Genomic DNA, 12,472 nt, shown 5'->3' with positions numbered 1-12,472 from the left:
TTAATTACTGGTTTTGATTAATGGGTTTTTGGCTAAAGGTCCAATAGTTATTGTCTTGTGGAAATATAAAGATGTTTTACACCCTATATATATGTAATTGAAGCTTTATGACTTTAAGTTATATCTAAAATTTATTATCTCAGCCAGTGTTTTCATAAAAAAGTTTCTTCCATGACCTAACACTCTACTGTGATGATTTGGATAATGTCATACAGTGTTCAATGAGGGAAATTTATTTATAAGAAAGTTATTTGATTTTTAACAGTCAAGGAATCTGATAGATGCACAGCTTGTAGCAGGCTACACTTTGGTGTTCTTTTCCTTATTGGTACCTCTGTCACTATCCTGTAGAAAAATTTCCCTCATTGCACACTGAATTAGTACAGATCAGTAGGATGTAAAACACTGAAACAGAACTGTATGAAATAATTGAAGCGTTTATAATGAATTGATTATTAAACAATGTAAATATTGATTAATTTCTAACATTATAATAATAACTATCGTTTGTGGAATTTCAACAATGTTAACTTTACTAGGCCGATATTGTTATTGGAAAAATCTGTCGATTGTAGCAAAATTTCTTGTTGGAATGTCGTTTCTTTAATGTTGGTCTTCAAGGATATGAAAGTATTGAGTCCAACTAGCTAACAATGTTAGTGCAACCTTTGATTGCAAATATACTTTCAGAGACAATTAAAAACAGGAAAAGAAAATGGCTCACTTCTAGCGATTTGTTAGCCGCTTTCAAAATATAAGTTTGCTCAAAGCTTTTAATACACCCCATGAAACCTAAAATCGATGCCCAAATGCAAAAAATAATGAATGCTTAAAGGAAGAACAAATTGCACTAGGTACATCAAGGCAGTTTTAAAGAGTCCACATAGCTAATAATGTATATTTATGTATTGTGTTTGATTATATTTCAGACCAGAAGATATAAAAAGTAAGAATGAGAGAAAAGATGAAGTTATTCAGGCAGAGTCTGATTATTTTCACCTTAGTGTTTGTGTCAGCTCAAAGCAGTAAGTGTTTCATTAAATACTTTCTGGAATATCCTGTTTTTTTACATCAAAAACAACTTTGAGAATTCTTTCAATGAGCTGATTATTTGGAACCTTACTCATCTGGAGTTGAGTTGACTGGAATTATCAGGATCTTGTCTTCCAGTAGATTCTTGGTTGGTCAAACCTCTTGGCATTCATCTTTCCCTGATGTTCCATTCCCAGTTTGGGTTAACTGTTATTATGATATGATGACCAACCATTTTGCTAGCTTGTTCTGAAGCTTTCAATTTCTGAATATTAATTTTTCAGGAGACAGTCCACCCAAAATAGATTTAAATGAGTTTTTTAAAAATCCCAGTCCACAGTATTTTGAAAGTAATGATGAAGTCATTCTAGCTTGTACAGCAGAAGGACACCCAACACCTACGTAAGTTAGATTTTTTTCCTGAAAATTTCATATCTTTTATCTGTATTCAGGGAACTTGTTTCTAGAGCTTAAAATGAAATCCGAAAAGTTTATGTATGGTGACAACTTGGATTCACAAAAGTTAATAGTTTTGGTTTGATGAAAATCTATTATGGCATAAACATCTTTTTTATGGGCCATTTTTTTTTTTTTGATTCGTCATCGAAATTTGATACTTTTGGTCTGAGCTGTGGTATTTTTTAACTCTCGTTGAGCCACAGATTGTCACCTGTAATCAATCTGGTAATACTTGATTTTTCTCTTGACAGGTATGAATGGTTTAGAGATGGTCAAAAAATTTCCAGCAATTATATTGATCAAGATCCGATCAGTGGAGATCTTAGAATTGCCAGCTTGACCAAGAGAGAGACAGGAGCCTTCAGATGTCATGCTTCCAACGATATCGGAGGCAAAAAAATTGTATCCTTGTCACCCATAATGGAGGTCAAACTTGCTTGTAAGTCAATTTGTAAATCTTTAACACTGTGCACTAAAAAGACTTCTGGACAAATTCAAAAAAAGTATACCACTAACTTGCTTTTGTGAGACTTTGCTCTCACCACTATCTGACACCACTATCTGACACCACTATCTGACACCACTATCCTGCACTATCCCTCATTGTGAAGTTCATTGCATTGCTAATATGTATTTGCTCCACCAAATCAGAAGATTTATATTAAACTCAGGTTAATTATTTATAGTTATTGATGGTTTTGACTCACCCCCTGATTCATTGGTTCCAAGAATAACAGCTGATGAAGGCCAGGCTGTCAAATTAACGTGTGATAATGCCCCCGACAGTGCCCCAGATGGTCAGTTTAAATGGTACAAACAAGATGAAAATGGTGGAGAGGTTGTTCAAGACGAGAGAATAGCTATTGACCAAGAAGGTGAGCTGCTCAATCACTTGTGTGTGGATGGGGAACCAAGTTCTTGTGGTTCCTGCCGCCAAATGTTTTGAAGAAAAATCCAGATGGACTGACTTGCTCCAAATAGGATTTTGAACAAATTGAAATGCTTTCCATTATTAATATTTCATTTCATTATGCTATTATTATATATATTATTATTAATATTTCATTTCATTATTTTGATTATTATTATATTAATATTTCATTTCATTATTTTGATTATTATTAATATTTCATTTCATTATGCTATTATTATTAATATTTCATTTCATTATGCTATTATTATTTATATTATTATTAATATTTCATTTCATTATTTATATTATTATTAATATTTCATTTCATTATTTATATTATTATTAATATTTCATTTCATAATTTATATTATTATTAATATTTTATTTCATTATGCTATTATTATTTATATTATTATTAATATTTCATTTCATTATTTATATTATTATTAATATTTCATTTCATAATTTATATTATTATTAATATTTCATTTCATTATGCTATTATTATTTATTATATTATAGGATCGTTACATTTCGCCTACGTAACGAAGAACGATGACTTGAATAATCAAGAATATAAATGTGCCATATCTAACCGACGATTGGACACAATCAAACTGGGTAGTCCCAAAATTTTAGAGGTTCAAAGAACAAGGCGTAAGTACCCGTTTCCTCACCCATTCGATATGTTTGTCTTCTGTAAACTTGGTCTATCTAGTCTCACTCATTGTGTTGTGTATTTTGAGCAAGTCCTATGTGTATTTTGAGCAATTCTTATGTGTATTTTTAGCCATTCCCAACTCGGAGCCAGTAGCTGTCTATGTTGGAACACCAGCACAAGGTATTGTGGCAGGCAGTGTAGACTTGGAATGTATTTTCAGTGGAAAGTAAGTAATATAACCTTTTCGCTTGTCTATTTTATTTATATTTACATCCCTGTGCTAGAAATAACATGGAAAGACCACAGAATAATACACAAATTTCCCACATTGTGCACAGCAAGAGTTAGATTTTAAATTTTATTTGAATTATTTTGTAGCCCTGTACCAGAAGTCACATGGACAGACAATGAACAGAAACCAGTCTTTACGGGCGGTCGATATGAATTTGTCAATGATCGTAAAATTTTACGAATCAACAAGTTGGAAGAACGTGACGAGGGAACATATACTTGTCGTGGAACAGGGTTTGCCGAGAAATTTGAAGAAAAACAAATTGCCTTGGATGTTACATGTAAGTATACAGAAGTTCTTTAAGTCAGCTTGGAAAGTTAGATGCACCAATGTGGTGTTGGTAAACTAATTTCTTTGTATTTCATGAGTATTTTACACTTATATTTCTCTTGTATTTCATGCGTATTTTACACTTATATTTCTTTGTATTTCATGAGTATTTTACACTTATATTTCTTTGTATTTCATCAGTATTTTACACTTATATTTCTTTGTATTTCATGCGTATTTTACACTTATATTTCTTTGTATTTCATGAGTATTTTACACTTATATTTCTTTGTATTTCATGAGTATTTTACACTTATATTTCTCTTGTATTTCATGAGTATTTTACACTTATATTTCTTTGTATTTCATCAGTATTTTACACTTATATTTCTTTGTATTTCATCAGTATATGTCATTTGTATTTCACAAGTATGTTACATTAATATTTCACTGGTATGTTACATTTGTATTTCACCAGTATGTTACATTAATATTTCACTGGTATGTTACATTTGTATTTCACCAGTATGTTTCATTTGTATTTCACCAGTATTTCAACAGTATGTCAATTTTTATTCCAGCGAAACCCATCTGGGTTCAAGGGTTAAAATCTCAGACACTTCCTGCAAATAGAGATGCTGTTTTTACCTGCAACGCTCGCTCAGCTAAAGGTGAGCCAGACCTGGCAGCACCAATATGGTTAGAAAACGGTGCCAACATTCCTGGAGATAAATGTAAGTTAACTTCTCAATTTGATTCTATTCAGTACCAATTTCACCTGTGCCAAAAAATGGGTATTTTAAGTGTTCAAAACCTTATGCCACTCTTAGTTTGGACTTTCCAGTCTGACTTCATATATTGATTCTCTGAGATGACCAGGGGAATAAATTAATGTACTTTATTTTGTAGTTGTTAGTAAGTATGAATATGCCGATGATCAAAAAACTTTGATCGTGAAAAATGTCCAGAAACCCAACGACGTGACATGTTTCCAATGTATTGTTAAAAATGATATTGGTGAGGTATTCGATGATGGATGTTTAGATGTAATAGGTAAGATTACTTCATTTTAAAGGGATACAGTCATCTAAATATTTACTTTACCTGTATCACTTTTCAGTATTAAAATCTAATGTCTGGTTCTCATGTAATTCAAAAGGTTATTCTGGAATCTCAGACTTTTGTCAACTCCAGGATGATATAAACATTATCATTGCAGGAGAACTAGACAGTATCTTAAAATGATTGTGCAAATAAATTTTTCAATTTTGGTTCAAGGGGAATAATTCTAAATTGTTGTACTCAAATGTGTACAATTTCAAACGTTATAAATTTTATTTCAGATCCAATTTTAATCACCTACCGACCACCAGCAGTCCAAGAAATCATTAAAGATCAAACTGTCAATCTGACAATTACTGCCACAACCGATCCCTCTATGACTCTACAATATAAATGGTACTTCAATAACGTGACCTATCTGGATGTACCTCCCTTTGTCACTTATGATCCTGTTACCATGGTTACTTTTATCGATACCACAGACTTGAGTGATGAAGACTACAGAAAGATCAACGGAACGTACATCCGTGAAGTTTTCCATAAATTTGAACGAGTGAACATTACTATGGAAGTCCTCCTGAAAGAAGTTGGAAGTAAGTAACTTTAAACCAGGTCTAAGTTCTAAAAAGTTCTGTGAGCCCTCATGGGTGACATTTTTTTAATTAGGAAAGTTCAATGAAAGTAATTGTCAAGCATTTAGGCAAAGAACATATCTAATGATATTAATTGCCAGTAAGTCCACATTAGTACCTATTTAACCAATTTATATTTGATATTTCAGTCGCTGGACCAGTAGCTGCTGCAGGAACAGATCTATGGTGGATAGCTTTAGTTATTGGTATCTTGTTGTTGGTTTGTGTTATTGCCATCATTTGTATTGTTTGTAGAAGAAAGGCTCAGGAAGGTGTTTATCCATGTAAGTCTTCATATGATTCACAACTCTATCATTGTGTCCAGATGTGATCAACTAGATTCACTTCTGGTCTAGCTGAAGGTCTAGTCACTAGGTTAATTACTAAAGCTGAACTTGACAGCATTATTCTGCTGCACTAGCATTGTTTTTTACATTGTATAACACATTGCCTGTGTTTGTTTGCCCAATCAAGAGTAGACAATGTGCACATAGCTAGGCCTAAAAAAATCTGACAAACATACCCAAATCTACAGAACGGACTTTCAAATGCCCCCACTTTCAAATCTTTTCCACTATTAAAGGTATTTTCTCCTATTATTTCAGTGGATAAGAAAGAGCGAGCCAATGATTGATCCTGAGATATCTAGAGCGTAAGTCTGAATTCAAGATTCATATAAGAAAGAAATAAAAACTAGAGCCATTGTAATTTCATTTCATTCCTCTTCATAAACTTTTTCTCTTTAATTTGGTTTAATTTCTATTCATTTCATTTTGTTTAATTTCTATTCATTTCATTTCATTTTGTTTAATTTTTATTCATTTCATTTCATTTGGTTTAATTTCTATTCATTTCATTTTGTTTAATTTCTATTCATTTCATTTCATTTTGTTTAATTTCTATTCATTTCATTTAATTTGGTTTAATTTCTATTCATTTCATTTCATTTTGTTTAATTTCTATTCATTTCATTTCATTTTGTTTAATTTCTATTCATTTCATTTCATTTTGTTTAATTTCTATTCATTTCATTTCATTTTGTTTAATTTCTATTCATTTCATTTCATTTCAGTGACTATGACGGGCCAGAGAAGAAAGGAGCTCCATTAAATTTCACTGAGGAGCCTTTAAGTTATGAGGATGACGACAGTTTAGGGGAATATGGTGAGGACGTGGGAAAATTTAATGAGGATGGCTCATTTATCGGCATTTACATGGACAAAAAACAGCCGCCACCAGTAGCACCAAAGCCTGGCAATGAAACTTCTATTTAAGACTTAGGAATGGAAAAAAGTAGAGTGCTATAGACAATAACAAAAAAATTTGAACCATGACGCTGCCTTGCTCAATGATTTATTGTGCATAGCTATGGTGCTTGGCAACTTATTGCAAATTGCACATGAAATGACAAAAATGTGCAATTGTTGCAAAGTTCTTGATTAATTGAGTCCAAACCTTGATGAGATTTTGGGCTGCATGAGTTATAATTCTAGATACCTGATTAATATGGCTCACAATATGCTATACGATTAAAATTTGCATTGTATAAAATGATGTTAACTGAAAAATCATTCCTAATTTGAGTTAAACTTTGAAGATTAAGATATAGATAAAATCTCATGCAAATTTTAATATAATTCGGATAAATTCATGGAAATTGAAATATTATGTGATGAAGTCTTATGCAAATTAAAAAACAAAGCCTGTCAAGTATTAACTGTTTATTTTTTGACGAAATCTATGATACGATACAACAACCTCAATTTTCGTGTGAATGAAATTTTTAACAGTGTGAATGAATTCTAGAGTTGTGAATTTCATCAATTTTTAAAAAAAATTCAGAATTGTCTAAAACTTAGTGTTGTGATTTCATTGAAGATTTTAACACTCTTCAGAATATTTTGATCTCATGGATCCATTTTCATGTAATTTGGCATCATCTCTGCGTACTCTTTGCACCATTTTGGCGCTTCAAAAATTTTACAAATAAATTGATTAAGAAATTGAAAATATCTTTAACTGATCTCAAATAAATCACGAAATTCAGTGAATAAAATTGTAAGTGATTCTGAATAATGAATGTGACTGAATAAACTGAATAAATGTGAATGTGAATAATATATTTTTCTATTAAAAATCACATTTGAATAATTCATTTTATTTCCATAAGTTGAGCTCATGCATTTATTAGGAGATTGACCTTTTTTCTCATATTACTGTTTTTACTGAAAGGAATAATTTTTATAGTTATATTCATATGGTGATGATTTATTTTTTTGGTTGTGACTTGAGTGTGAGTGAACTATCATACTTTGTCAAGTCATATTGGATCAGTGCTATTCATTTCCATTCATTTGTAGGCAATTATGTATATGTATGAATTCATTAGCAATAGGGATTTGCATTTTGATTTTAAGAAACATTTCCTTTTAGTAACATTATTCCAAAATAATTTTGAGCATTTCATATCCTAAATTATGTTTGAGAATTTCAAATTAGAGAATTTCATGTTCAGAATTAATTATTATCTTTTTTTTCAATTTTTCAGAAATAGTTATCTGATTAGAAAACATCCGTAATTAAGGTTGTATTTAATTGGCATTTGCAGTGACTTTTTTTATAGATGCTTTTATTAGTGCAGAAATTTGAAAAGAAAAATTCAAGCTTTAAAATTGCATTGAATTTTTTTTTTCAAATTTGCTTAGCATTTTTTTTTCAAAATATAATTTTCTTTTTTTGTTTTGAAAAAAAAAGAAGAAAAATTAGGTTAAAATATAGAAGATATATATATCATTGTTAGTTAAAAATAGATTTTTTGAAAACTTTATGAACATTTGTTGTAAATAAAATATTACATATACATGTAAATAAAATTCATCTTTTTTTTAATATGTGAACCTCCAAAATGGCTAATAAAATGCCCTCCGTGTATATATACATCAAAATTTATTTATTTTTTGTTTATTTTATATACACGTGCGAAAGGTGTTAGCCAAGGTGGTAAAATTTTTCATATTTATTCCTTATTTTATATTTTATGTTTTGATTGCTTAAAGATGATGTGCCAGATAGAAACGATGCTTGTTTTAAGGTTGTATCTCAGAAAGAATACAATGGGCTTATTTTATGTCATGGGATAGCTACTTTAAACTAGATTTTTCAGGCCACTGAAGCATCTTAAAATAATCAATTACATTTTTTCATTTCATTTTTATTTAGTTTCATTTGTGAAGTTCATAATCACATTCCATTTCATTATTTGATTTCTAACTGAAAACATTGCATTCTGGTGAGAGATAAATAACCAAGGTTATGGTGTGATTGGTTACAATGAGAGATGCTGATGACTGATTTGACTTGTCACAGAATTAAGAAACTTTCAGTGTAGTTTAATTGTTTGAGTTGCTTTTAAGAAGGCGCCATTGCAATCTTTGTACATTTCCAAGTACGATTAGTGAAGAATTTAAGCTTTTTTTTCTCTTTAACATTGTCTCTTATTATGGAGGAAAATTTGAATTATCATTCCATAAGTGTTTAGACTTTATCATTCCGAAAAAATAAGGCATAGTTTCATGCTTTATTTTTGAAAATAAACGAATGATCACTTAAAACTACATTCCTTGAAAGGAATTCAGAATTTCCAATATAAAGTTGGCAAAAATTCAAACAATTCAGTCCATTTCATGTTACCATTATTCATCACTCATTTATGTATATATTTAGCTTTTCATAGATGTTTTTTTTACATTGTAATATTGAAAATTTGGTCATCTTAAGTAAAGATATAATCCACAAAGTAATAACATTATAATTCAGTGTCAGTATATTTGATTATATGTCTGTTTACTTGATGAAATGTCAATATACTTGAAAAAATGTCAATTTACTTGAAGAAATGTAAATATACTTAAAAAAAATGTCAATTTACTTGAAGAAATGTAAATATACTTAAAAAAAATGTCAATTTACTTGATAATACTTGATGATATGTCAATCATACTTGATGATATGACAATCATACTTGATGATATGTCAATCATATTTGATTATATGTCAATCATACTTGATTATATGTCAGTCATACTTGATTATATGTCAATCATACTTGATTATATGTCAATTGATACAAATCATACTTGATGATATGTCAATCATACTTGATTATGATTATATCTCTCATCAGATTTGAATGTTTCAATGTAAAGAAAACTCTAGCCTTGCCACTAATTTAGCTTTCGGAGGGATCCTTTCACACGGAATATAAAATTTGATCTTTTTTATAATGTCCAGTTTCAGTTGACAATAAAAAATCTCCCTTCAAATGATTTTGTTTTTGTTCTCGTGGGAGACTACCTCCAATAAGTGGGGGAGGGTGGTGTTTAATGATTCGCAACTTTAATCGGGTTTGGATAGTCCTTTAAAGAATTGCACTTATTGCAAACGGCATTATGATGGATACCAGGTGCAGATGGGATAACTTAAAAATCGGGAGTTTTTAGAACGGAATTCTTTAAACAAACGTTTCGACGTTCTACATCTCTAATTTCAGTAGGAACATTGAAAAAAATAGGTCAGTTGTGTGAAGATCGCAGAGAGTTAAAGATGTTTTTTAGGCTCTGTTTAATTATTTCTATATGGCTCTGCAATTGATGTATTGAGCACCATTCTAACAGTGAAAATATTTTATTGTAAGTGCTCATTATAACAATTGCCGAATTGATATATCATTGTTATACCCCTAAATTACTGTAAATTATGCGGATTAATTTACTATTGCACGAGAGACAAGTTGGCGTTTAAAAGTCTTTCGTTTGGTGTTTATATCGAGCAGTGATTTGTACGGAATTTTCACCTGTGAGGCAGCCCGTATGCTCAGGTAGTGAATCGGTACCAAATGGCCTTATCCACATTTTCTTTCATTTAACGGTAAGTATTGATATATTGTGCATTTTAAATCGAATCTTGAGCAATGAAAACATGTCCTTATTGTGCATTTTATATATAACACACCTGAACAGCGGGAGTCTTTGATGTTTATCTTTATCTATTTTTAGTAACAAATATTACTATTGTCAAATCGTTGGTTTCAAGTGTAATTTGGACACGGTGACAGTAAGCACGGCACAATAAATTTGCTGTTTTGCTATTGCTTTCTCCTTTTAGGCATGGTTTCAATAACGATCTACTACTCTTGTGTTGTAGTTTTTCACCCAGATATTTGAGACAAAGATTGATAAAGGAAAGGTTATAAAGATAGGTGATATCAGCTAAGGGGACATGCTACGAATCAGATCTCTGGCGTTAATAGAACTTTCAGCGTTATTTGATTCATGTTATATAGTCTATACAAAATCCAAGCAAAAAATCAAGTGCAAAGGTAAGAAAATTAAGTTAGAAATATTATAAAATGTGAAAATTTCGAGAAATTTCAATAAAATGTGAAATTTCTCGAAATTTTCACATTTTTCTGAAATTTTCACATTTTTCCGGTACACCAAAACTGGATCAAATCAGTTGAATTATCGAAAACTGGATCAAACCGGTTCTGGTATATCAAAACTGGATCAAACCGAATCTGGTATGTTAAACTGGATCAAACCGGTTCTGGTAGACCAGTTTGAGATACCAGAACCGGATTGATATACCAGAATCGGTTTGATCCGATTTTGAGATACTAGAACAGGTTTGATCAAGTTTTGAGATACCAGAACCGGTTTGAAATACCAGAACCGGTTTGATCGGGTTTGAGATACCAGAACCGGTTTGAGAGACTTTATGATACCAGAACCGGTTTGATCTAGTTTCGGGATGCAAGAACCGCTTCGATCCGGTTTTGAGATACCAGAACCGGTTTAATCCGGTTTTGAGATACCAGAACCGGTTTGATCGAGGTTTGAGATACTAGAACCAGTTTAACATACCGGAATCGGCGTGACATTCCGGCACCGGTTTGACATTCAGAAACTGGGTTGACATTCCGGAATCGGTTTGACATTCCGAAATCGGTTTGACATTCCAGAATCGATTTGACATTCCGGACTTGGTTTGACAATCCGAAATTTTCACATTTTCTCAGAATTTTCACATTTGCTCAGAATTTTCACATTTTCTCAGAATTTTCACATTTTTCTTGAAATTTTCACATTTTTCATGAAATTTTCACATTTTTATGAAATTTTCACATTTTTATGAAATTTTCACATTTTTCTAAAATTTCCACATTTCTCTCGAAATTTTCACATTTTTATGAAATTTTCACATTTTTCTGAAATTTTCACATTTTTCTGAAATTTTCACATTTTTCTGAAATTTTCACATTTTCTCAGAATTTTCACATTTTCTCAGAATTTTCACATTTTTCTGAAATTTTCACATTTTTCTTGAAATTTTCACATTTTTCTCGAAATTTTCACATTTTCTCAGAATTTTCACATTTTTATGAAATTTTCATATTTTTCTGAAATTTTCACATTTTCTCAGAATTTTCATATTTTCTCGAAATTTTCACATTTTTCTGGAAATTTTCACATTTTTATGAAATTTTCCCATTTTTATGAAATTTTCACATTTTTCTTGAAATTTTCACATTTTTCTAGAAATTTTCACATTTTTATGAAAATTTCATATTTTTCTGAAATTTTCACATTTTTCTCGAAATTTTCACATTTTTTTGAAATTTTCACATTTTTCTGAAATTTTCACATTTTTCTTGAAATTTTCACATTTTTCTTGAAATTTTCACATTTTTATGAAATTTTCACATTTTTATGAAATTTTCACATTTTTATGAAATTTTCACATTTTTCTGAAATTTTCACATTTTTATGAAATTTTCACATTTTTCTCGAAATTTTCACATTTTTTTGAAATTTTCACATTTTTCTGAAATTTTCACATTTTTCTTGAAATTTTCACATTTTATGAAATTTTCATATTTTTCCGAAATTTTCACATTTTTCTGAAATTTTCACATTTTTCTCGAAATTTTCACATTTTTTTGAAATTTTCACATTTTTCTTGAAATTTTCACATTTTTATGAAATTTTCATATTTTTCCGAAATTTTCACATTTTTTCTGAAATTTTCAAATTTTTCTTGAAATTTTCACATTTTTATGAAATTTTCACATTTTTCTCGAAATTTTCACATTT

At 30.2% G+C, this 12,472-nt stretch overlaps 2 protein-coding genes across 2 annotated transcripts; both read left to right on the top strand.

The window, feature by feature from the left end:
- Window positions 1–952: 952 nt before the first annotated feature.
- On the top strand, window positions 953–9,643 carry LOTGIDRAFT_239531 (hypothetical protein; the record flags this gene model as incomplete). Its single annotated transcript, XM_009056965.1, has 13 exons — window positions 953–1,025; window positions 1,317–1,434; window positions 1,743–1,930; window positions 2,178–2,366; window positions 2,927–3,061; window positions 3,195–3,291; window positions 3,444–3,637; window positions 4,209–4,361; window positions 4,537–4,680; window positions 4,971–5,282; window positions 5,471–5,605; window positions 5,927–5,963; window positions 6,394–9,643. The coding sequence occupies 12 exons, from the start codon at window positions 953–955 to the stop codon at window positions 5,953–5,955; spliced, it is 1,767 nt and encodes a 588-aa protein (XP_009055213.1). The 3' UTR covers window positions 5,956–5,963; window positions 6,394–9,643.
- Window positions 9,644–11,708: 2,065 nt separating this feature from the next.
- On the top strand, window positions 11,709–12,014 carry LOTGIDRAFT_145185 (hypothetical protein; the record flags this gene model as incomplete). The annotated part of the gene is made up of 1 exon (XM_009056964.1): window positions 11,709–12,014. A coding segment is annotated over one exon (306 nt), but the record flags the coding sequence as incomplete, so codon positions are not given.
- Window positions 12,015–12,472: the final 458 nt, after the last annotated feature.

Source organism: Lottia gigantea (assembly GCF_000327385.1).
Source record: "Lottia gigantea unplaced genomic scaffold LOTGIsca_294, whole genome shotgun sequence".
NCBI classification, from domain to species: Eukaryota; Metazoa; Mollusca; class Gastropoda; family Lottiidae; genus Lottia; species Lottia gigantea.
This window is presented reverse-complemented; position numbering and strand designations above follow the sequence as displayed.